This window comes from Caloenas nicobarica, chromosome 6 (assembly GCF_036013445.1).
Source record: "Caloenas nicobarica isolate bCalNic1 chromosome 6, bCalNic1.hap1, whole genome shotgun sequence".
Taxonomy (NCBI): Eukaryota; Metazoa; Chordata; class Aves; order Columbiformes; family Columbidae; genus Caloenas; species Caloenas nicobarica.
Genome location: NC_088250.1, coordinates 17325636 through 17350647, shown reverse-complemented (window position 1 = coordinate 17350647; position 25012 = coordinate 17325636). Strand labels below are relative to the sequence as shown.

At 36.4% G+C, this 25012-nt stretch overlaps 1 protein-coding gene across 5 annotated transcripts in view; it reads right to left on the bottom strand.

The window, feature by feature from the left end:
- Positions 1-786: 786 nt before the first annotated feature.
- SESTD1 (SEC14 and spectrin domain containing 1) overlaps positions 787-25012 on the bottom strand; it is a 57122-nt gene continuing 32896 nt past the window's right edge. For all 5 annotated transcript variants that reach the window (XM_065638119.1, XM_065638123.1, XM_065638120.1 and 2 more), the window contains 12 exons: positions 23180-23277; positions 22712-22767; positions 19689-19900; positions 15879-16001; positions 12324-12518; positions 11599-11713; positions 10373-10532; positions 7662-7743; positions 7226-7348; positions 5821-6012; positions 3801-3922; positions 787-1484 (listed from right to left, as the gene is read on the bottom strand). In XM_065638119.1, coding sequence (XP_065494191.1) covers positions 1355-1484; positions 3801-3922; positions 5821-6012; positions 7226-7348; positions 7662-7743; positions 10373-10532; positions 11599-11713; positions 12324-12518; positions 15879-16001; positions 19689-19900; positions 22712-22767; positions 23180-23277 — 1608 coding nt within the window. In that variant the 3' untranslated portion in view covers positions 787-1354. The remainder of the gene's footprint in view (positions 1485-3800; positions 3923-5820; positions 6013-7225; positions 7349-7661; positions 7744-10372; positions 10533-11598; positions 11714-12323; positions 12519-15878; positions 16002-19688; positions 19901-22711; positions 22768-23179; positions 23278-25012) is intronic.

The window sequence follows — 25012 nt, the reverse complement described above, 5'->3', positions numbered from 1 at the left end:
ATAATTTGAATGACAGATCCATCAAGAAAACCTGAAAAGTAATAACAATGCCTGCAGGAAAAAAGCATTATCTTCGCCGTCAGTAAAATGTAACGCAGGAACATAAGGTATTTAGACCTACAGTTGTTTGTTTCACACACAGTACTCTAAAATGGTTAGAATACCACACCATCTTCCAGTAAATGCAATATTGAATTTACTCAGATTAAATACAGACATTAACCACATTATGCACACAGCTGATTTTGTTTCAATCCAATTCCCTTCTCTTAATAAATTTAATTTTATCACTAGTCTCATAGTTGTTTATGAACATCATGTTAATAATTTTTCATTAGATGAAAATCTTTAACCTCAAAGGTACTACCAGGGATATTCACATTATTCAAGATTCTCCATTCAAAGGGAAACAAGACTTAGAAAATAAAACACAAGAGACATGCACCAGTCTTATATGGGAACAAAACTATTATAACACTGACTCAATGCACACAGTATCTTTTGTGTACTTACTGCTATCAGAAAGTAATAAAAACAACAGACTCTCACTCTTATTATTAATAGTTCAAGAACAGTTCCCCTTATAGCTACAGTGTGTTAAAAAGTATTTCATAAGAAAAATTCTACAGACTTTGTAAATATATTGGGGGAACAATGACTTTTACTACCATTTATCACAAAAATATAACGCAGATGACATTTGGGAATACAGACCAGAACAAACTTATATTAGATTTTTAAAAGATGATTTTTTATTAAGCACAAACAGCTTTTAATACATTATCAATACAAACAGGAAAACATCTGTTTAATGAATTTGATATATCAAAGATTTGATGGGTAGGTTGCATACTGGCACAATAAAAATGACTTTTTTTTTTTTTTTTTAAGTATTTCAAATTAAAATTATAGGGTCACCACTGCCTACACTGCAGGAACTTTACCTACAGTCTAAAATTACTACATCACCTAGGCATAGGGAGAAGCAAAGAGCTACAATTTCATAATACGGAACTCCTAACACTTTCATTAGCACCATTCAAAGCTTGCATCAGCTGTTTAACCAAGAAGCAGCTGACGGGTCAGGTAAAGCTTTACAGCAAATTTCAGTGCAAAGTTTACAGTTCTTTTTCATAAGATACTTGGAATCTATGGTTTCATAGCATGTTAAATAATTATGGCTTGACAGATGTACGGTGTTAATATGCTGAGAACATTTACTTTGAAAAAAAGATGAGATTTATAACAGCTGTGAAATGCATTTTAATATATTATGCCAAAGTCTGTAATATGCAAACAACATGCTGGATTACAAACTGAAGTCCTATTATGAATTCATAGACAAGGGTCAGTATTAGCTCTCTGGGGTAGTGGCTTCTGGTTGCCTCAGCTGCTGCTTTTTCAGGCTAACTAGCTTCATCTTCTCCCTAATGTGTTCTGCTGCAGAAGCCATATCACTTGGGCTCCCAAAGTACTGCTCAGACCTACAAGAAAAAAACCCACAAGGAGTTATCAGTGAAAAGTAAGACAGTGTATGAATATACATGTGAATGGCACTAGAAAACACAAAGACGGTAAGAAAAATAGGCACATTTTCCTCTTTAAAAGCCACCTTTAAAAGACTTTGGAGACTCAGTGATGAGACCTGACAGCAGATCTTGGTGAAATCATTACAAATACTGAATGACCTTTTTATATGCAAGAGGTTCCCTTCAACAGCATGGTGCCGTTTTATAAGTGCAACTAGATACTTCCTAACGCTACTTTTTACAGCCGTTCTCTGGCTATCCCCAGGTCAGTCTGGCTGTTTTGGGTACTGTGACAATCCAGGAAATCTGAATTCTGAGGCTATACGATTTCTACATTAATGAAGGAGTCTGTGTATGTGAAGTCAGCCACATGCTGTCACATTATGCCATCTCAAACTGAAAAGAACACATGGCCGTGTAAGTTGATTTCTCTCATTCAAATACAAGAACGGTTGACATGTTAGGGAAACCTCTAACCAAGCTGTCAGGAAAAGGAGGATTTGAACAGAATACACGTTTCAGAAGAAAAACAGGTATCAGATCTAATTGAAAAGCACAGATACTGAAGACTTTGGAAATGGTGGTAGGACAAAAGACTTCAGACAGAGTCGGGGGACAAGCATAAGCGGTCAGAAGTGATTTCCCGCAGGAGCAGACTGGTTTGATTGGGGAACTCCCAAGGCCACAGACTGCACAGCTGAGCACAGGAACACAGTACCAGCAGATGGTTTCCCTGACACAGGTCAGAAGCCAAGAGCAGAACAGGGAACAGTGACCTGAACTTCCAAGGAGATACTTAATGTAAGTCTAAAGTGGTAAAGAGGCTGATGAAGATGCCTCCAAGCATTTTATGACATTTTGTGTGTTCCTACATTTCTTAGAACATTTCTACTAATGAGTGAACTCTTTGCAAATTATTTGTTAACTGCTTCAAAACCAGAATGCCTAGGGATGATGAGCAGGGTACCCTGGGATGTAGGACAGCTACGATCCCAGTTTTGAGAAGAGGGACACGTAGAACTCCGCTGAAATGTCAGGATTCAGTCAGTTAGCCTAAAATACAGGTGTATATATACCTATAGCTATAGGAGAACTATGTTAGACTCAAACCTCAAAGTGTGGCAAGCATCTTCTTTCATCGGGAGCTCTCCCAAGTTCTACTATTTCTTTTTATTTTAATAGTCTATCTGCAAATTACATCAATTTTAAGAATAAATAACAGGCGCTACTTTTACCGGGTCACTAAAATCTGCTATACAACAGTTATATCAAAATACTTCAAACAATGTAACACACTTCTTGATTGTTTGTGGTCTGTCCCCACCCCCCCAGCTATAAAAACCCCCACTATTTTCAAATACACTACTGAAAGGGCAGTAAAAAAATCACTACTAGTTCAGGCATGGGATCATCTTCATGGGTAGCAATCCTTACTGAAGGAAGCTATGCTGCACAGGCAGCATGATATTTTGGAAATAAGATGACAGGAAATTAATTTTCATGACCAGCTTCTTTTTAAAGGTATTTTTGAGATCAACTTCAGGTAACCCATAATGCAGTTGCCTGATACCATCTCATAAAGTTTCAGGCTGTAATTCAAAACATTGATTTCACATCTCATTCATAATCGCACAAGATCCTACACACCCAGAGACTAGTTCCAAGGCTTGGTTATACTTGGGTAGAAAAAATTAACGACAAGCTCAGCATCACAATGGATAAGTGTATTTTACTGAACAGCAAGCTGAGTTTTATTATGGTTAAGATTCCAAATTTGCTTTTGTAGCTCAAGACTGCCACCGATTTTACATTAGTATGAATAGCGTATGAGGGAAGTGCTGCTTTTTTTTCCTGAGTAAATAAAATATAAATTTATTTAAATGCACTGACTTAATTCAGATAGATAGAATTGTAAATTTTAAAAAACACCAGGATACTAATCTGATTTTTTTTTTTTCAGGGATAAGAGGTTGGGACTGGTAATTCTTCTGTTACTTCTACATACATTACTGGTGTCAAGACTGCATAAATATAATAATTATTGAGTGCGAAAAAGTCACTACTTAGAAAAAGTGGACATGTTGTCTTTGGAATGTTTGAAATTAGGCCGGCCTGCTTTCTGTGAAAAGATGGGAAAGAATTTTTAATGAGTATTAGTGCGCTGCCTTTTCCATTTCAGCAATAAGCATTCAAGATTCTTCTGCATACAAGGCTACTATGAAACTTTACTAAAAGCATATTCAGAAGGCACTAGAAAAATATTTTGCATACCCATCGGGATAAACTACAGGCACTGTTAGTCTGTCCAACAGTGATTTTCCAACTGCTTCAATTTCATCAAATTGCTCCATTTCACTAAAAGCTTCAGGCTGCTCTGGACATTCTTGCAAAATCTATTAAAAGAAATAAGTAAGTGCAAAATAAAGTACACAAGGGATATTGCGTAGTTTTTTAAGTGTCATTAACTAGCAAAGTGAATGCTCTTTCACCATCTTCACTGCCACATTGATATGAGATCAACTGAAATATTAATATAGTTCAAGAAAGGAAAATATCAATTAAGCTACATTGAGAAGATAGTTCAGGGCTACCATTGTTCTGTACAGAATGTTTTACATCACTTCTAAGAGGGGAAAAAAAAGTAAAAATAGTCTTGCTAGACAATATTCCAGCAACAAATACAAAATGCATAAAAATAGTAACCTGCATCATTAAACATACAAGACATTAATATAAAATGGAAGAAACGTGGATAACAAAGGGCCCCTTACAAGCCATTTCACAACTAAAATCCACATCTGGCATAGAACAAGTGGGATTAAAAGCGCCTGAACACAGGTGTTTCCAGATGGGATTGGGATCCAATACTAGTACTTAGTTCTCTATTTTCTTGCACTTCTCCCTCTGCTACTTCTTACATTTTCCAATGCAGCATGCATATTAACAGCATATTCTCCTCACAGACTCATTAATATGTCATAATAGTGCTAGAAGAATTACATTTTTGAAAAAGAGCATTATTTTTCAGCCATTTACTTTTTTTAAACTTATGATTGCCTAAAAACCTAGCAATTAACTACTGCAATTATGAAAGAATGCTCATAATATGGACTGAGACAATCAGCACTCTCAGGAGTTTGTGAGCCACTGAAATCTAATTTGTTATCAGGTAAAACTTTTTCAGCCATCCGTGGCAGCACAGATAATATATTTATGCTTTTGTGAACCTCCATCAAGTCCCAATGCATACAAACTCAATGTATCCTCCATTAATACAAACAAGAAAATAATAAATGCAAGAAGCATACAAATGAACTTTACATCCATGTTTTCCTTCGATGACAGAATTAATCCATTTTCTTCTACCAAGTGCAAGGTTGGCTTTTTTAGTTACATGCAATTTTATTGTCAACATTAGACATACATACGCTAAATTGCTTTTCTAAAATGCATCACTTCACAGAAAAAATGGTTCCTGGATGAAAAGACCCCATCTCTCATGATCTACATTAATGGACATTGTCTCAAATTCAGGCATTTGAAAACTCTTAACATTCCCTCCCTTCAGCAAGCTGATACTGAATAGCAACAATCTCTCTTAATGTTTTTGATTGCTCATCCTCCTCTATGGCTTCTAGCATTGTCCAACTGGACACAGCGGTGAGACACTTGGTTATAGGAGTCTGAAAACCATACCGAGGTAGAGGTGTGCTTTGAAGAAAGCATGTTCGAACTCTCCAAGTGCAAAATAAAACATGCGGCAATACAGCATGCATGGAAGCTGGTGAGAGCTGCATTCATTTACACAGTTTGTGAAAAGGATACCTCATCCAAAATGCAGACAGCTTAAAAGGTAATACGCCTTTCAACTCTCCAAAGATCTTAAGTGACCCTATAGCTATTTGTTAGACCTTGCACAAAAACACAAATAGAGAAGTATTCCTTGCCTTTCAGAATAATTACAGTCTAAAACACACAAAGAAATTCTTCATGATCAACCATCAGAGTTCCCCTCTGAAGAGTTAAAAAAATTCTCACCAGCTCCAACTCAATGCAGCTGAACATCAGGGCTGCTGTTCTCCTTTTTGTTAAGCAGACCCTATACCAATATAGGTATGCAAGCAATAATTGCATTAAGCATTGAAATTAACAGTTAGAAAAACACACTTGAATTCTTCTTTCTGCTTTTTTAATACTTAGGGAAAACACGCACTGACAGCTTCATTTTTCTTACATTCTGTTTGCTTAAATTCTGATAATAAATTTTTCTTCTTAAAAACACAATGCTCACCTTTTCAGCACTTGAATGAAATGCAACAGCTGTTTCCAGCCTGTGTACTCTTTCTTCAGAAGTTACTGTAAACTGTTTCCACACTCTGTTCAGTCTTGGAAGAGTGTCCCCTGAGGACCTTGAAGTGCATCGCAGGGACTGGCACAGGACAACAGTTGCCTGCAGTAACTGTCTTCCATAATCATAAGTACTCTAAAAGTTGGAGGGAATGGGAAAGGATACACATGTAAAATCTCTGCACATAGCAGACAAGTTTATGAAAGCTCCTCGGTTTAGGTCCACAAAACATATTGAACTGATCTGGTCTACTTGAAAATGCTGCTGAAGTATGAACAATATTGTAATTACCAAACAGTGCTTTTGCTCCTCGCGGGGCGGGGGGGTGGGGGGCGCGGGGAAAGCGCCCTGTTGTCTGGTCTTCACACTGGCAAAAGAATAGAGCTTCCTAAAAATTTCAAAGAACTGTGTGGATCTTACATGGGATACTTGCTATCTACTGCTGAGATGACACTCTCACTGACTTCACTGTCACGATGTTTGTGGTCACCCAGCATCCAGGTGCTTTGTGGCACATCATTGCAACAGCAATGCCCTCCTGTCACTGTCAGTTCGAATTCATCAAAAGAGAAAAATCAGTTCCAGTGTAATAGGTACAATTTGAAAAACATCACATCTCTTTATTGTCAAGTCTGAGTTAGACATTCCAGAAAAAGCACCTGAAAAGAGCCCAGCTTGTACCCCTTCTATTCTTCAGTGAAATTCTTTCACATGTACCTGGCTTCTGTTTGCATATTTGAGATTTGCAAACAGGTGTGCAAACATGCCCTATGGCTTCAGTGAATTTCAGTAGATTCTTGTACAGCAGGATTCACTAGCTGGCTGTTACAGGCAAGAATTAAAGCTGTCAGTTCTGTTCAACCACTAACTCTGCTAGAGCCAAACCTCCTTCTACGAGCAGTATGATCAGACTCTATCAGGACAGTCAACTCTATCTCGAAAATCAACAGAAAGAGAGGCTTTGTTTCATCAAGTACAGCGTAAAATAGATTGAAACCCAGTGGCTCATCCACATTTCAGTATTTTATTGCAGTCCTTCAGAAGTCACTATAAAGACTGTTTGAAATATATGCCTTTTAAGAAAGTCAATGTGAACTTTATGTTTTGTGGTCTGCATTGCTCATATGAAGCAGATAAACTAAGGTAGTGAACTGCAGCATCACTTCAAGATCTCATTAGGCTCACCACCAATTCCAGCAATCACAATTTCTTCATTCAAGCATTGAGGCAACCATTAAGACTACTACCAACAGCTGTTCCATAATTGTCCATATAAGTACCAATTCTATTTAGGAGATCTTCTGAAACTGCACAAACCCCATATTGCTAAAAAAATAATTAATTTCACCTGTGCAACATCAACAAATTTTCGATGTTTCTCCAGTAAAACTTTTGTTTCTTGAGCATCATCTCCCAATCGGATGTGTGTCTTCAGCAGAGCATCCAACAGTTCACTTAACCATTCTACTGCCTTAAAAACAGAAGTTTAAAGAATAAAAACTAGTAAATCAGAAGTAAATTAATCCAGAATAGTGAGGTGACTTCAGTACTACCATATACTTTGCATACAGAAAAACTTAAAAGAAATATTACAAACTGATACAACATGTATGCAGTCACCCAATACACTATTTTCAGCCATATCCTTTATTTTCACTATACAAATTCATTAAATAAAGCTACATTTGAAAGTGACGAAAATCCTGCACAGCTATCAACCCCCATAAATTTAACCAGTGGACTACAAAGACCAGAACGATGACATTCTGTAGGCATTTCCATACCTGAGCAGCATCCTCTTCACATTTAAATAACTGTACCATCTGAAGCATCTTCAGCCGCCGCACATCCACCATATCCTCACACCTTAAACAGTAGCACAGAAAGACTCACCAACACGTGCATAGCAAACACAACACACTCTGAGTTACATAACATTTTCAGTGAGCAACATTAAGATGCAAGCGTTCATGAAACGGTGATTAAAGCATTTTTGTGCTGCTTAGCTTGGCCAAAATACATAAAGCATCACCATAACAAGAAGAAACATGCAATAAATAGAACTGAGCACTACAACCCATGGGAATCGTGATCCTCAAGACTCCCAACGCGGCTAAGCTATAGATAGTAATACCAGCAGCAGCTACAAGGCCTCCAGCAGCGCTGCAGGTTCCTTGCCTTGTGGCACTGGTAAGATTTGCTGCACAGAGGCTCACACAGCTAAGACAGACTTTATCTTACCGAAGTCTAGGTGGAAGCTGGCTTAAACCTGGCATAATTCTGAATTGTACTGTGAGCTATTGGCAAAGTTTTCTGGGTGAACGAGGACTGTTTAAAAGACATTAATTCATCTTCCCTTTTCCTTTTTAGTGAAAGATTGTAATAATTGAACCCTTATACAATTATGTCCTTTGTTATGACATGTCAGAAAGCATTTAAAATTCCAGTTCATATAAAATCCAACTCTACTGCTCATGTTCTCAATTAAGCACATTTTGCAGTCCTTTCTCTAAATAGAATTAAAAAAAAAAGTATTGAAAGTTCTTTTCTTTCCACAGCGAGAGCTAAGCTAATACATTCAGCAGAATGACCTTTCCACTTCAATTTCAGAGCCTCCTAAGTAGACAACAATATTTAAACTCCTGTCCAGTGCAAATGGAATTACTAATGTCAACAACAGCACTATAAGTGAATGCAAAAGATGGTATGCACAGACCTGTTTTTTCAAACTGGTTGCAAACACAAGCACTTCCAGAGAACAGTTTGTTAGCGTGCTGCACTTTGTAACATGGCCTGTAGTGCTGTGATGCTTACAGAAAGGAAATTTATTGCTCCAATAACACAGGAAAATAGTTTAGGGGTTCCAAAAGCATAACTAAAGCAGCAAAATGCCCCTAGAAATAAACATCATACTACACGTGTATATAAATAATGAGAAACGTTCAAAAGAATTAGGGGGGAAAAAAAAAGCGTTGCAAAAATTACTATTAAATGCTACTGATAGTAGTCTTTATTGTAGCCTTTTGTCTCTCATCCACAATGAAGAACCTTGTTTAATCATTCATCATCTGGAAGCTGCTTTGTACCTTTGTCTGAACATTTTATTGACTTTTTGATCCTCCAATTGACTTCCCAAAATTCTATATCTCCTCTGCGAACAGGGACCAGATTTGTGTAACACTTAAACCAGAAATGGACTACAAATCCATACAGAGACACGACGACATTTTCCTTTTAGTTTTCTATTCCTTTCCCAATAATCCTTAGTGTTCTGCTTGCTTCTCACGGTATAACTGAACATTAAAGCAATTTTTGCAAAAGGTTTCCAACATTTAACAGCTGGTTCAGAGTCCACCACTATGTATATATAATTTTTTCCTTCACTCATGCATTTCTTTCCTCAGTACTGAATTCCAGCTGCCATTTTATTGCACAGTGATGCATGGTCCTCTATAGCTCTTTGCAGCTGGCCCTCTAAACACAAGTGCTCCTCAAGTAAATAGGATTCAGAGGACATACTTGAAATACGACCTTCTCTAAATGTTACCAAAACACAGGGCTTCTTACACTAAGCTCTCCAAGAAAAGAATTCATGAGTGGTAGAGTTAATTTCTAAAATGAACAACTTGATGCTCATTAGACCTTGTTGTTCCCCGGAGGCACCTTTTTGTTCAGCCATTGCCCTCAAACTTCAGGCACTTCCTATGGGGAGTACTTTACTGTCTTGGGGGTTCTAGCAGTAATAATGAGCAATATCATCTGATTCTTTCACACTGTTCAGTAGAAAAAAAGGCAGTACTATAGCCAACCCAGCACTACTACATCTTTAATAAAAAACAATAATAAGTCTTGGAGGAAGAAGATGATGGCGAAATCCATCCTTTTTGCAAATTCAAGTCATGGCAGCATTCTTCCCTACTAAAACTTAATTCCCCACACTATCTTCTTCCAAAACTCACAAAAATACACATTTTGAAAACCAAACTGTGTCTGCATTTTGTACTCTGTTCCCCTGACACCATCTCATCTTTCTTCCTATGTTCAGGGGTGAAAATACCATGCTCAAAGGACAGGAGTCGTGAAGAGTATAAACAAGTCTGAACATAATTAATACATAATTTTAGAGCCACCATAAATACTGTAGTCTTACTATACCTTCTGTATCAAACTGCTAATATATAAAAGATGCCTCTTGCATCCATTCCATAACTTCATAAAAAAAGGAATATGTAAGTCTTGAGCATTTAAAAGTACAGAAAAGCACTCAAATACTCCATCCTGTACCGAAATACAGAAGGTGCTTGGATTTAGGAATATGCTACAACAGATTAGGCAGAGAAGTTTCTGACACATTTAAATACACCACAAATGTAAATTATAGTTGTACTACATTCCATAACTGAAGAGAAAGCAAAATGGCCTCTTAAAAAAGTATCTACCTATATAAAGTGACCTATCAGCACATGAAAATCCTAATGACTGGAGCCGTTATTACCTTTGTTTTCTAAGCTGCATATCTTCCATCACTCCTTGGATATGGTCCACATTTTCTTTGTTTTCAATGGTCACATCTTTTCCATAGGCCCACGATGCCTGATTAGATATCTGATCAAGAAGACTTTGACCTTTCTCACGCAAGCCTTGCAAGCCTAAGTCTAAAGAAAGCAAGAAAAAAAAAGTAAATGGTCACCCTTACAAATTTTTTATTTTTACCTCCAAAGGAAAGAGATGAAATACAACAGAATCTGAGATGGAAGGCGGGAAAGTGAAAAGGATGTATGTGCCTTTCACTGCCCTTTCCAGCTTTTACATTTGAATGACCATTTGTCTACATTACCGAAGAGCTAAGGCTTTGCTATTTTACAACCTAGCAGATAACAAGGAAAAAAAGCTGTCACTGAGTATTAACTTCTCAGCATATAAATAGCTAATTAACATCTTTCATCCACAACACTTAAAATATTTATCATTGCTAAGCAGTTATAGGTTAAATGTTCTTCCATAGCTGGCAAAAGTTACTACTTTATACTAAATCTGATATGGCCGATTCATTTTTCTATACTGAAATATGCCAACCCTTAGAATGTCCTGTTACATCTATTATTTGTCCGCTCGACTACCTGTTTTCCTAAAGAAAATCTAGTTTACACACCAAACTGCTATATTCCAATCAAAACTACTTCTACCATATATGATTTTGCTTCAAAGCTTTCTCCTACAACATATCGGATTAGACCTTCCAACTGAAATAAGCTATTCTATATGTTTGACAGTGCAACCACCTTAAACATGCCATTTATTAACATACATATTCAAAGCTACTGCAAAATACTCAGTACAAGCATTCTAAAACTGAGTGGATAACAACCTTAACCATCAAGGGGTCAGTTCTGCAGACAAAAAGATCATGTAAGTACTGTATTCCCAAGATACTAAGGATGATTAGCGAGGGGGGAAAAGTTTGTTAACAGACAAAATGCATGATAGTGGTACAACAAATACACATTACATGGAAAACATTTCCAAGAAAACATTTCCAGATCATTTTGTCAGATAGAACTACTAAGGTAGTTAGGTGGAGCATTACTTGGCTAGGAATCAGAACAGATAGATATTTTTTCTGCTGTCTTTTTTTAAAAGGGGTGGTGGGATTGATGTTTTTTTTCCTGTCATGCATTCATTAGAGTGTGTGCCTCTGAAATGCAGAAATATTTTGCTTACCAACACTTTTCAATTTCTCTTCAAGCAGTTTTAAAGTTTGTTGAATTGATGCTCCATCTGCTGGTGCCACATCTACACACAACATTCCTAGTAAGCCATCCAATTGCTGAGACAACTAAAATAAAAAACAACATAAATGTTGATATTTAAAAAGAAGTTTGAGCTTCAGATAGCTGGGTCTGCAATCTTCTTCTAAATGTTTGGTTTCTATTTGCATCTATAGGAAATTAAAGTCAAGATGAACGACCCATCTGCCTATAAAATTCCAAGAGCAGACATTTTTAGGTGGGGGGAACAGGAGAAGCCAAGATTTTTTTTTTTTTTTTTTAGACAAGTATAGGAAAGGAATAAATGCCAATTTAAAAAAGAAACTACAAAAAGTACACCAAATTGCAGTTCAGTTAATGCATATGCCTCTAATTAAACAACCAACCAACACAGGGGGAAAAAGCAACTTTTAAACTAGTAAACATTTTATTTCAAAAGCTATTGAAATGCTAGACTTATTACAAAGCACTTCACTGCTAAAAAAGGGGAAATCCATCTTCTCAGCATTTCAGTTATGGTTAATGAAGACTTACAGCATTTTCTAAATGACATTATATTTCCCTCCACCCCTCTAAATTGTTTCCAACCTATTGAACATTTAGAATGTTAAGGCATGTTAAGGCAATGTTAATATATTAAACAAGTGAGCCTGTGAAAAGTTAAAAAGAAAAACTTACATCCTGGGCAACACTGTGGAATTCAAGTGCTGCTTGTAATAGATTCTGCCTAAATTCCAGCTGACTGGCCTGCCGGTAACACACATCACTCAGCTGTTGCTGCAATGCTTTCAATTCCACAAGGTCTTCCTCATCCCCTGCATTTAGAAGAGCTGCGATCTGCTGATTAAGCTCAACATAAACAGCAAACCACTCCTGCAAACACAAGAAAATTAAGCATTAAAATAACACCAAACATAATTCCATTATTCTCTTAAAATGGCATATATCTAACTGCAGCCTAATAAATAATCAGATTTTAGAAGGGACTTATTACAGCTTACACTATAATTATGAAATCTCATACAGGAAGAAAAAACATTCCTAATTGCCCATCAACTCAAAAAATGCTCCCTACATTTTAATGTATGTACTGTAATATAAAAAACAGTGCAGAAAGATGGGAAGATTACAAGTCATGGCTACTAGCTCCAAGCACAAACTCCCACTCAAACTATTTTACTGAACCGACAGAGGAATTCCACCATTTTAAAATACATTTCGAATGCTTACATGCCTATAGTGCTCTACTGAAGCAGACTATTTGCCAAGTGGTAAGCCATCACAAAAAGCTGTTCATGAGACTACCTAGGTGTTACTTTCAGTGACATGATTTAAATCAGCAATAATTTTCTTAAAACATTTAGAAAAAAATACTACTGTTGCCAAAGTGGAAGTAACCCCTCTCTTATGGACAGAGTATTCACGTACAGAAATTTCAGACTGATCCTTGTTTCTTATTTAAGTAAAGCTTTATACTACTCAATTCAAAACGTGTAGATTTGTTTCTCAAATGCTTTGATTTCTGAACACATACATAGGCATGAGTTACATTGTCACAGTGGTGCGTTTACGACAGAAAATAGTTCAAATATTTAACAATTTTGGAGATTTAAAAACTACTAGATACATCAAGATCACATTCACATCTTGCATGATTGAAATGCCTGTAAAGGAAAACATGTTTGCTTAACAGCTTTTATTTTGGCCTACAGTGAAGTGACCTTCAAATGTCCTGTGCATTTTTAATGCTATGGAATAGCACCATCTATTGGCCTAAAATATCTGTTCTAATTAGTATTCTCGTCACACTCCTACTGGGATGTTTGAATTTTTTTTTTAAATCATGCCCTTGGCTTTTGCATCATTCATTTACTAAGCATGCAAAATATAGAGTATAACTATCCACATTCTGATTTTTTTTTCTTTTTACCCGAAGCCACCTCTACCATCTGCTCACAGGAAGAAACAGAGTATGAAAAGATTCAAGCAGGAAAAAAAAAGTAATGAGAAAGTTAAATCAGCAATCAGCCAAAAATTTAAGAGCAGGATAAATCTCTCATCTACCCCAAAACAGGTAACTAAGATGACACAATATGGAAATATCTTCCATTGTCACAGGCGTACTATAGATATACAGGTTCAATAAACTCAGTTTACACAACATAACTCTTGTTATTACCTTTAGACACTGAACATACAAATTTAGCTTATTGAGTGTGACAAGTCAACTATAATACGAGAAGCCAAACAAAAATCTAGATTAATAATTTTTAGGTTTTATTTTTAGCATTAAAGTATAGCAGTTGCAGTAATCGATTTTGGTCAAGCTGGCAGTGAAATTAAGAGACTGGCAAACCAGATATAAAAAGTGTGTTCCTGATCATTTCCATATGGGAAAGTTAGGCAGAGCTGTACGTGACACCTCAAAACCATGGAGAAACAGCCAAAATTTGCTCAAAAATAACAGCTCTAGTATATTACTCATGAATAAAACAGTCAGAAAATGAAACCCCAAAAAGAAAACAAAACAAGAAACAAGCCAAACCAGAAAACTACCCTAAGAAAATTATTTTTTCACTTCAGAGTAAATTGAACTAAAAAAGCCTATCTTTAAAACAAATAAAGCATTTTTGCAAGTATCTTCAAAATACAAGTAGTATCATCAACAATAAATAGGAGATGATGAAAGAAAGCAAGCTTATAAGCTGCCAATCCAATTATTAGGAGAGAAAAAAAAAATAGGAAAATAATGAAAGAGGAAGAGTACACTCAGCTATTATGAGATGTTTAAAAATCAAAGAAAAAAGACAAAGCACATTTTTCCAGTGCTGTTGTCAAAAAAATGGTTTCAATTTATAAACAGGTATATAAATTTAAGGTAGGCCATTGGTGTCCCAATTACTTCTTTTGGTATAAAATTAAAAATAAATTTTTCTGACTCTTTTTTTCCTACAAACTCCTGCTACCACTAAGAAGCAAGCAGCGTTCCACCTTGCCAGTGCTTTAGTGATGAGTAAACAGCAGGCTGGCCTGCAAACTTCCGTGGGATTTCAATGATTTCAGGGACCATATCTAGCCTCAGCTAAAGCATAGTTCTCTGTGACAGCTATCCAAATGAGTACAAAGTATATTAATTCTTGTTTTCTCTTTTCAGTTTGAAGTGCTAATATGACTGAAAGATATTCAAAATTATTTTTATCAATGAGGTAGGCAGGGGATGATTTTTTTGTTTGTTTCCAATCAGGATTTTAACTGTAAGCTGTTCTACACTTCACAAGCTACTGGTTTTCAGAGTAGAAAATTGCTTGGAGTTTAAAGCAACAAGATGACAGAGGAGATGGGATTCCCTTGACCAAACACAGACACCTAAACCACACACTTCTGCACCTGAGCAAGGAAACTGTACTGAGCAGAGATGCAGTCAATAGAACTGGTGTAGTCTAGGGCACAGTGTTTCTTAGACTAAAGGTTTGGGTTGTCTGTTTTTGTAAATTACATTAGCAAAATTATCACCCAGTCACTATTTTCTTTGCCTTGACTGTAAAGGGAACTTAGGAAAAGTGGAGAGAATTGTCAATGTCTACATCAAGGTAAGTCAGAAAAGAGGAAAAGCACTGTGAGCAACACTCCCTTTCTGAACACTGAGTATTCAATATCCCAATTATAGCTAATCATCTGACGGAACGGCAAAATTCTGCTGAACTTTAGGAAGCTTTCAAAATGAGCAGCAAAGGCATCAAGTAAGTACACTTACAAAACAGTCTCTAAGATTTCATTATGAACATAAACTATAGATCAAGACTATACTATGTATAGTCTTGACCAATGAAAGCGTTATGCCAGTTTCAGCTTCTGGTAAATGTAATTTAATAAAGACAAAAGTATTAACGTATGCACCTGAGAAGTACAGGACTTCTCAGCCATTTTGGCAGGGAGGAAAAAGGAAATTTACTACTCCTCCTTGACATGAAAATTTAAGAACTGCTATAACGTAATAAATCCATGCAAAATCATAGATGGAAATCAGTATTTTTCTACACTGGAAACAAAAATAAATAACATGTACATATAATGACCATATTAAGTTCTCAAACTGCCCAGGTACTTTAGTCTGTGACCAATAAAGTCACGCACTATGCAAAATTCCTAGATACTTATAACCAAAATACATCACTCATAAATGTGTGTACTTAGAATTATTTTGCTATTTCAAAAGGGTATGGGAAATCTCACACTGTGCTGACTCTCAATCTCTTCATGTTTCTGTTGCAAAGCTTGTGAAGCTCTAATTGAATCACCTATTCCCCACTGGGTTCTCAGCTGTTCCGATCCGGGTCCTTCAAGCCAATTGACTACCTGTCGGTAGGATAAAGATGACAAAAATAAAGTAGCAAATCGATTACATGAAAACTGTTCTAAAAAGAATTTTGTAACATAAGCAGAAATATTTCAAAGTAAGTATACGTTTATGAAAAAGAAATCTTAGGATTTGTAGAAGTCTTGTTGTTGAAACCATTCACATCTTCAAAAGCTTTAGGTAGAAACTACTTTTGATTAACCTTATTAGCCTGTCAGCTCCATGAAAGCAGGTGGCAGCCAGCAAAAGATTAGTCACATACATACTTGTCATTCATACCTCTGTCAATAAAAGAGCTTAAACCACAAGTTTCTTGATAACAGACCTCTCATGTTCAAACAAGAATTTATTTTTTTTGCCTAAGTGAATAACAGTGCAACAACACCTGGGAGTTTTCTCATTTTGTTGAATATATTAACACTCAAGTGCAGGATACACACATATTCCAAATCTAAATTTACACAACAACTTATCATTTAATATATTTATGTCTTTCAACTTGCTCCATTCAAATAACAGAAGCCTCTTACAGAGTCTTAATGGCCACATCTCATGGGATCTGCCTTTGAAAAAATACTTGTACGGTCATGGCAATAGAGTTTTGGACTTCAATAGTTGATTTCTTTGATGATGATGATTATTATTCTTTTGAAACTATTTCATTTAATATTAATATTACTAAAAGCAGAGTATCTCAAATTTTGGTCTCCTTACACACTCAAATTTTGGTCTCCTTACACACATTTGAATTATCAGATGATGTCTATGTCAAAGTTTTATGATAAATTTTTAAATATCTAGAAAACAGAGACAGCCATAATGAAACCTAGTGCGAAAGTCACTTACTACTGGAGTCCTGAAGTAAGGAAATACAGGAATACCCCCCACATTCTGAACCTTAATGAAAAAGCATAGGAAGCCAGCTTCCTCTCTTTGATGGGACTTTTGTTCAAACAAAGGTGACAGAACAGCTTTGCACAGCTTTTCAGGAAATATAATACAATACACAATGTAGCACCATAACCATGAAGACAAATGAAAAAGAGACTAATTGGACCATTTTCCTCATGCTGCGAGGCTGCACCGCAGCAGTCATCATGAATGACCATCACCATTACAGAAGTTTACTCAACTCACCCCACCTTTTAGTCATCACATCCGTGTCTTTCCGCCCCCTTTTTCCACACTCCCCCCAGCACCGTTTCAGAGCATATACTCCGAAAGCACCCTGAGCCTTTCTTACTTTTCTGATTTCTAGGGCAAAGACTCTACAGTTCTAAGTTCTTTTTGTTTAGAGAGAAACTTCCTGTGGTGCTCAGCAACTCTACACAGCTGCTGCTGAGGAAACAGGGAATGCAGCTACAAGTGAGGGCACCCAGATGTCCCCCTGTTACCTCAGTGTGGCCTGGAAAACTCAGATTTGGAAACAAGAGGTTTTCTGCAAGTGTGAAGCAGTGTGTAGGACCACTGCTGAGCAGTGCTCTCGCTGGCCAAGACCACCTCCCCATTGTAAGTTTCCAGCAACCACTGCATTGCCTCTGAGACTGCTTAGCTTCACACAAGGCTGCTCTTGTGTGATAGATACTTGAACTGAGAAGAGCCACTAGGGGATCTGCAGGAAGAAGTGGTTATTTTCATAAAACATATTTTTAAATGGTTAATGACTAGACTTCTGCAAGACCTGACATTAATTTCTGTGAAATAAGATCAGAAAAATAGTAATTAACACCTCTGCCTAAGTAGGAACAAAGCTAGAATTTATCATAGCATGCAGCGTTGCTCATCAGCAGTCTTAAGTAGCAGAGCTGCTCATCAGAAAACATCTGGAAATCATTGTCATCTTTACACTGCAGAATGAAAAATGAAGGAAAGAAAACTACGAAATACAAGTGAAAGTGGTAGTTTAAAAGAGAAGGTAGGATATTGAAGGCATGACGGAAGAGAGGTGGTTACAGATAAGAGGGCTTTCAGACAGGAGTAAGAACAAAGCAGTTCACAGACAGCAGAAGCAGCAAATAGCAAATACGAAACGGGAACACAAAAGCAATCCAGTAGTGGTTGCAATATAAGAAGCTATACAAAGAATGAAATAGGAATGTAATGGTAATGAAAGCTAACAGGAAATCAAAACACTTTAAAAAACCATCAGCAACACAAGGGAAAACCTTTCTGTGTACACATCCATGCCAAATGCAAATACTGCAAAGCATGTTACACTGCAACTTCTGTTCATTTTAGCAAAATAAACGCCATCGCACTTTGCCTTTACTGGTTTCCTTCAGTCCATCACTGTCTTCTTTCTTTTCTCCATTAGCCTAATCTTCTCCCATAAACCAAAAGGAAACTAAATCAATTTCTAGATTTAGTAAGTTTTTCCCCATATGTTTATATGCCATTTAGAGAGCTTGTAAACATACTTCATAAAAACTGACCAGCTTGGTAAAACAGCTAAACACTTTTTTCCTGTGTACTGCGACCCAGTTCACTTACTATGTAGCATCCATAGCGCAGACAGAGCCAACAAACAACTATTTCTAATAAAAATATTGCAAAATGTGCCTCCTGTCCCAGTAAACAAGTCTATTTAAATGCATTAACAATAGCAGTTTGTGAAAGTATGTTATAAATTTCATTTTGATCAGAACATCTTATTCAACACTGTAACACAGAAAAAAACCTCACCTGATTATAGCAACAGCCATACTAGTATGTTCTATATAGTACTATTTTCATCTCTTACATATTTTTAATTATTTCCAGCTCAACATATCAAAAGATTACATTTGCTTTTTAAATTTTTTATAATAATCTGAATTACTACATACGTGAAAATTATTTCCTCAGTAGATTGATTAGTTTTTATCTTTACCCATATCTCAAATGCTGTGAAGTGCAAGTACTTGATCTGCGCTCCTCATGCATTAGAAATGCCAATGTTGAAAGGTCAAAAGTAATATCTATTCCATTTTCTGCATAGTCAAACTATAGAGAAGCCTAAAACCACGTGAATATAATTTCAAGTAATAAACACAAGAGAAATAAATTAATTCTCTTTCCTAAATTTTCTCTACTGACACTCTGCTGAGAAAATGTTGAAAGTGCTAATTACACACCTGTTTCCAGAGGACCAAACCAATACATTGCAACCTTTAGCACACAATTGATTAGGAACATTTCTATTCATTCTTGTCAGGGTATCCTTGAAACATAGGAAGTTTAATCACTGTAACTTAGTTAAAATACTAATCATTAGACAAATAAAAGAATAAATAATGGCTTATCTTCAGTTACAGGAACTTAAAACAACATGGGCAGGGGAAGGTTTCCAGCACACAGTCAAATGTGTCTTATTTGTGCTTGTTGCTCTCTTTACCAACAGGTTGGGCATCTGCCCCTCCAACAATGTAGCGGTGCACTGGCACAGTACGCAAAGGGACAACATCAACGTTCTTCAGCATGATGGCAAGAGACCATATTTCTAATCACCCCCATGTACCAGAGCAGCCTTTGGAAAGCCACTCTGGTAGCCACAATGTAAGGCATGAAGTGCAAGTAGCATGTTGCAGTGGAGGAGTGAAAAGAGGCATGAAGCTCTCACCTATGATTCTTAGTTTTGCAGGAAATGCAGCTGGGGACTTGAACTCAAACCTCTGCCTCACAGTATTCCAGAGCAACTCCAGGCTTACCTGCATCACCTTCTGCTGAATCTCCTCGAGCTGCGTGCGCTTGCTACGCTGTCTGCAAACTTCTTGGTAGCGGGTGTACTGCTCTCTGAGTGAGTCGAGCAGCTTCATCACCTGTGGCTGAGCAAGGAGCTCATCATCCATGGGAGACCAGGACACCCCTCCATCTGAACCATTGAATCGACGCTGCTGTAGCTCAGATAGCAACTCGTGACCTTTAAGAATATACATAATGATGTGGTTAATTTAGATCCAAAAAACAAGGACAAAAATTAAGAGTAAGCATGCCTGCTTTTAGACCATCCGGTGGTATGCTTTTGCAGCTAATTATCTTTCACGCATTGGGCACATTTAATGATTACATTTCATGCAAAGCACTGGCCACAGTTCATGGGGTTGTATCAGCCACAATAGGGTAGGAATCAGGTGCTATATTTTAGATCGATAAAAGAGATACCATGACTAACATTCATGTTGACAACAGTATTGATTAATTTAAAGAAACAATTGCAAAACACAATCCTGAGTCTGAAACACCTACACGTATTCTGTTTGACCTCAAAATACTGTGTAGCAACCTAAGTATTTATCTCAAAATAATCATATTCTTAGATTAAAAGAATGATCTAGAAGCACTAAAACTGAGCATATAATTTCTCTGTTACTTTTCAGGATTTTTATAGCAAGTATAATACAAAACTTACACAGAAAACGTGGAGCTGAGTACAAAGTATTTTGATCAATATTTTTTTTCCTCACTCTTCTCACCTTTTTCTTTGTGCTCTTAAGCACCACATCAGGGTTCAGATTCTCTAGACTGTAATGACTTGCATGTATTCAAAAATAGTATGTTTTGACTATTTAATCCTCTGTTTAAACTGTTTAAGGAATGTTATTGTTAAGATGTGGTAAAGTCTTCAGATGTAAAAACTACTGATGATGAATTTGTTCCTCAAAAGGTCAATGAAGACGTTAGCAAATAAAACAGTGTTTGGTCACTAAAAAAGTGTTGGCGCAAAAGTGAAAATCTGCCAATTCCACATCATCAGTTCTGCAGGTCTTAAAACGGCAACATGCCAATTCACTAAAAGAAAAAAAAAATACCACTAGAATAGTAATTGTAATATGTCAAGGAAAATGCAGAAATACAGACTCTAAATTCAACTGCTATTATCTAGACAATCAAAATGCCAAGGGGTTTGGAGATCGCAGCAAGCAACTTCAAATTATCCAGCACATATTATTGTGAAATGAACAAGTCTTAAGAATTCAAATACATTTTGCCATACTATGGCAATAAACATCTTGGTTTCATCTTTTATAATACTGCATAGATAGGCACAGATAGCTGCAGAGCAAACAGATTTAAAGGCTTTCACGAGTCATAGTTCTACTGGGATAATTTTGAAGTTTTATTGTACTGTTTTACATTTTCAAGGTAAAAACATTTCTTTAAACTAGATTTTTATCAAATTCTAAGAACTACATTTTATGTGTGGATTTGGAGCTTGTGTAAATAATGTACTTGTAACTATGGAAGACAGAATCACAGAATCACAGAATCACAGAATGTTAGGGATTGGAAGGGACCTCGAAAGATCATCTAGTCCAATCCCCCTGCCAGAGCAGGAACACCTAGGTGAGGTTACACAGGAGGGCATCCAGGCGGGTTTTGAATGTCTCCAGAGAAGGAGAATCCACAATCCCCCTGGGCAGGCTGTTCCAGTGTTCCGTCACCCTCACTGAGAAGAAGTTTCTTCTCACATTTAAGTGGAACCTCTTGTGTTCCAGCTTGAACCCATTACCCCTTGTCTTACTGTTGGTTGTCACCGAGAAGAGCCTGGCTCCATCCTCGTGACACCCACCCTTTATATATTTATAAACATTGATGAGGTCAAAGAAGACTTATCTAAAACGTCATTTTGTTCATATTTACCCTTAGGAGATGAGAAAGTAGGAAATGAGAAAGTTTAATTGGGAAGAGCTTAATTTTTTATTCTCAAACATTCAATATAGTGAATTTAACACAGAGAAAGGTTGCCTCTCAGGAACTCCCATGATTTAATTAAAGTTATTAAACTTCATAGCTCAAAAAAAATCATTATGCCATAATTAAGAAAACAGACAATGCATATAAAATAATGTTCTTTGAAGCCACCTGTTTACACAAAATTGAAGCACTGTTTTGTCCAAAAACCTTACCATTAGAGGAAGATACAAAATTGGATTAAAATCTAGTGACAATTTCTACAGACACTTCATATTTCAAAAACTTTAAAGACCACAGCAAGGAACTTTTGTTTCAACTTTTAACTCAAACAACATTATCCCACATCTAAATAAGTTAAAATTTTACACAGAGGGCATGTAAAGCCAGTAGATCTCTGTAGCAAATATTATATGTGATCCACACATTAGTTTGTAGGAGGCTGTAGGATAAGGGTTCTGAGCACTCAGGTGCTGATCACCACTTCAATACTATGCCTTGCTGCCTATTCTACAAAGGCACAAATCAATAGGAAATTCACCCTAAAAAACCCATTTCACAGAACCCCAAATTGTTTAATGCTGAGAGTCTAAGCAGCAAAGAGTCAGAAGACTGTATGCTTCACTTTTACAGATGGCCAGCTCAGAACTAGGCTGATGTAAAGTACCAGAAATGTGTAGGAAAATGCTATCTGTATTGTAACTGTTTGGTTGCTACTGAGATGAATTCATTCTATAAGGCAAACATATTGACATAATCTAAAAACAATGATTTCTCAAAATTAAACGTATTCATTATGGTAATACTGTAAAGATGTTATCAGGATTATTAAAAACTGTATTTAAAAGACACATTTAGAGTTGTCCCATTTATTTATTAACATCACTTTTTTTTAACCCAAAGATAAAATTCATTGATAAGCTGGTAACATTATGGTGATGGCTAAGATAATTATTGTGCCCTCTGTGCTTTCACTTGGGGCTTAAAAATGAATAATGTTACTTTATTGACCAACATTTTTTTTTTCAACTTACTATACCTGTCTGCAGTACCGTCTCAGGATCAACTGATGGAAGGAAGTTCAAATCTATTGATCTTGAATAAAGTGACAAACATATTATTAATAACAATAAACTTAATTAGTTAAATTAACAAACACATTATTAATAATTTGTATTACAGTAGCACTAAAAATTTCAACTAAGGCCAGAGATACCTGATTCTGCTAAGAGACTGTATGTTTCTTTCCTCACACAGGAAAGCCTCCTCCCCACCTTTTTTCAACTCATTGTATCTAAGCAGAAGTGCAGCTGCACATAGTCAACAGCCAAATGAGCATCCATCTATGCATACACGCTGATGAATTGTGTAGTCTACATTATGAACTTTCAGAATTTGTTTATGCATTTAAAAATATTAAAGGCATATCATATTTTCAAATACTGTTTGGATTGCCGATTAAATTTCATAATCCAAAAGCATTGATTTCAAAAAGCGAATCACACACCTCTCTTTTTCTTGTTGAGTTCCTTTATCACTTCCATTGTTAATTAGTGCAAGCTCATCCAGTAAGGATGTTGATTCTTTTGTGAACTTTTCAAATACCTAAAGAAGAGGCAGGTTTTAATTTAAGAAATGAAAATTATATAAGTGGCAACATTGAAGGCATCAGTGCAAATTTATCCACTAGTTCTGTTAGTATACTTCAATCTTTACACAGTGCAATTATTTCCCAACATTCAAATGGCCAGGTAGAGTAGAAAATACAAAGCTTTGTTCAGGGAACACTTAAGAGCACTAAGATTCCTTTGGGAGATAGTAAATGTTACACTGAACATAATAAAGATGGACTGAATTCTGAAATACTGAAAAATTCTGAGATTTCTGCAAAACCTGTAAGTTCTTATTGACATATTTATTCTACATCTTAATTTAAACCTTTAAGTAAATCTTAAGAATAATGCTAGATAACCAAGGCATGTTACACAAGCATCCGAGAGCTCACTTGAATGGATTAAAATAATAAACTTTGTGAAGATTCCAGCTTTTAATCACTACTAATAGGGTCTGTATTTCAATTAATAATTAAAATAAAATGAAGATGCATTATATAGAAAGAAATACCCTCATCAGCTTATTTGAATATAGGGACTTCTGATCTCAGATAACAAGGCCAGTACAGTGAGACACTGGGTACCCTTCAGATGATTCGTCCATATCTGACTTCTGAGGGTTGGTTTTTTTGTTCGATTGGGTTTGTTTTTAGCAGAACTGATTGTGAACCAGTGCCATATGTGACATGCATAATAACTTTCAGGCCTTTTTGGTACTAATAAATTATTAAGCAATAGCGTGCAGATGAACCTTGTTTAACCTATCTAGGACTACTTCCAGGGAAAACCCAAAAGGACATGTGGTGGACAGCTCTTAGAAGCCAACTTTTAAGACAGTGATTTATAAAATACAGGCTAAATTCAGTTGTTACAAAAGTTGTTACAGTTTGCTGAGATTCAGCAAAACAGAAACATGGTACACATGGTGCAAGCCCTCAGATGTCTTGAGAGGGAAGTACTGCTGTCAGATTTGCTGCAGGGTATCTCTGAGGACTTTGGGCAGTTGCAGTTGGGACACACTGTGGAGGATTCATTGTCCAGGATCCCACCTGGAGATCCTAGATGGAGATGCACATTTTAAGAATAGATTGCGTGGGAAAGGAACACACTGTTTCATTGAAAATTAAATACTGTTTTGAAAATTCGATTTAAATAACTGAAAAACAAATATCAATGAAGAACAGATAGAAACATTCTCGAGTGCTATGTGCACCAACAGGTGCTTAAACAATTTGTGTCTATTAATGATTTAGGGGTGTATTTGCTCCCAGACATTTACTGCGTCTGTCTATCTACTGGTGAAACTGCACTGACAGAGCTTTTAGTGTAGGACATCTTAAAATCTGGCTCTAAATCCAGAGGAACCAAGGCCTAGGAGATAATCTCTGAAGATCTGCAGAGCCCAAGTATTTCCTCCTTGTTTCGGATTTCTAATATCGGCAAACGATTTCCCTTTGTAGGGACTACATGTAACACTCAGGCTCTTCTAGAGTGAGGATCTACACAAGAGCTTCATTAAGGAACTTGTCGTTTCAACAAATTGATTACATGAGCTTTTATCATCTTTTGAGCAAAACCAGTGTTAGTTATCATCATGAAATTATTCATGCATTTGAACTGCACTACTACCCATATGACAATTTCTACACACTTAGCAGTTCCTACACAAATAAAAATTCATGGCTCAAGAATGAAACATTTGAAAAAAAACCAAAAACAAGACAAAA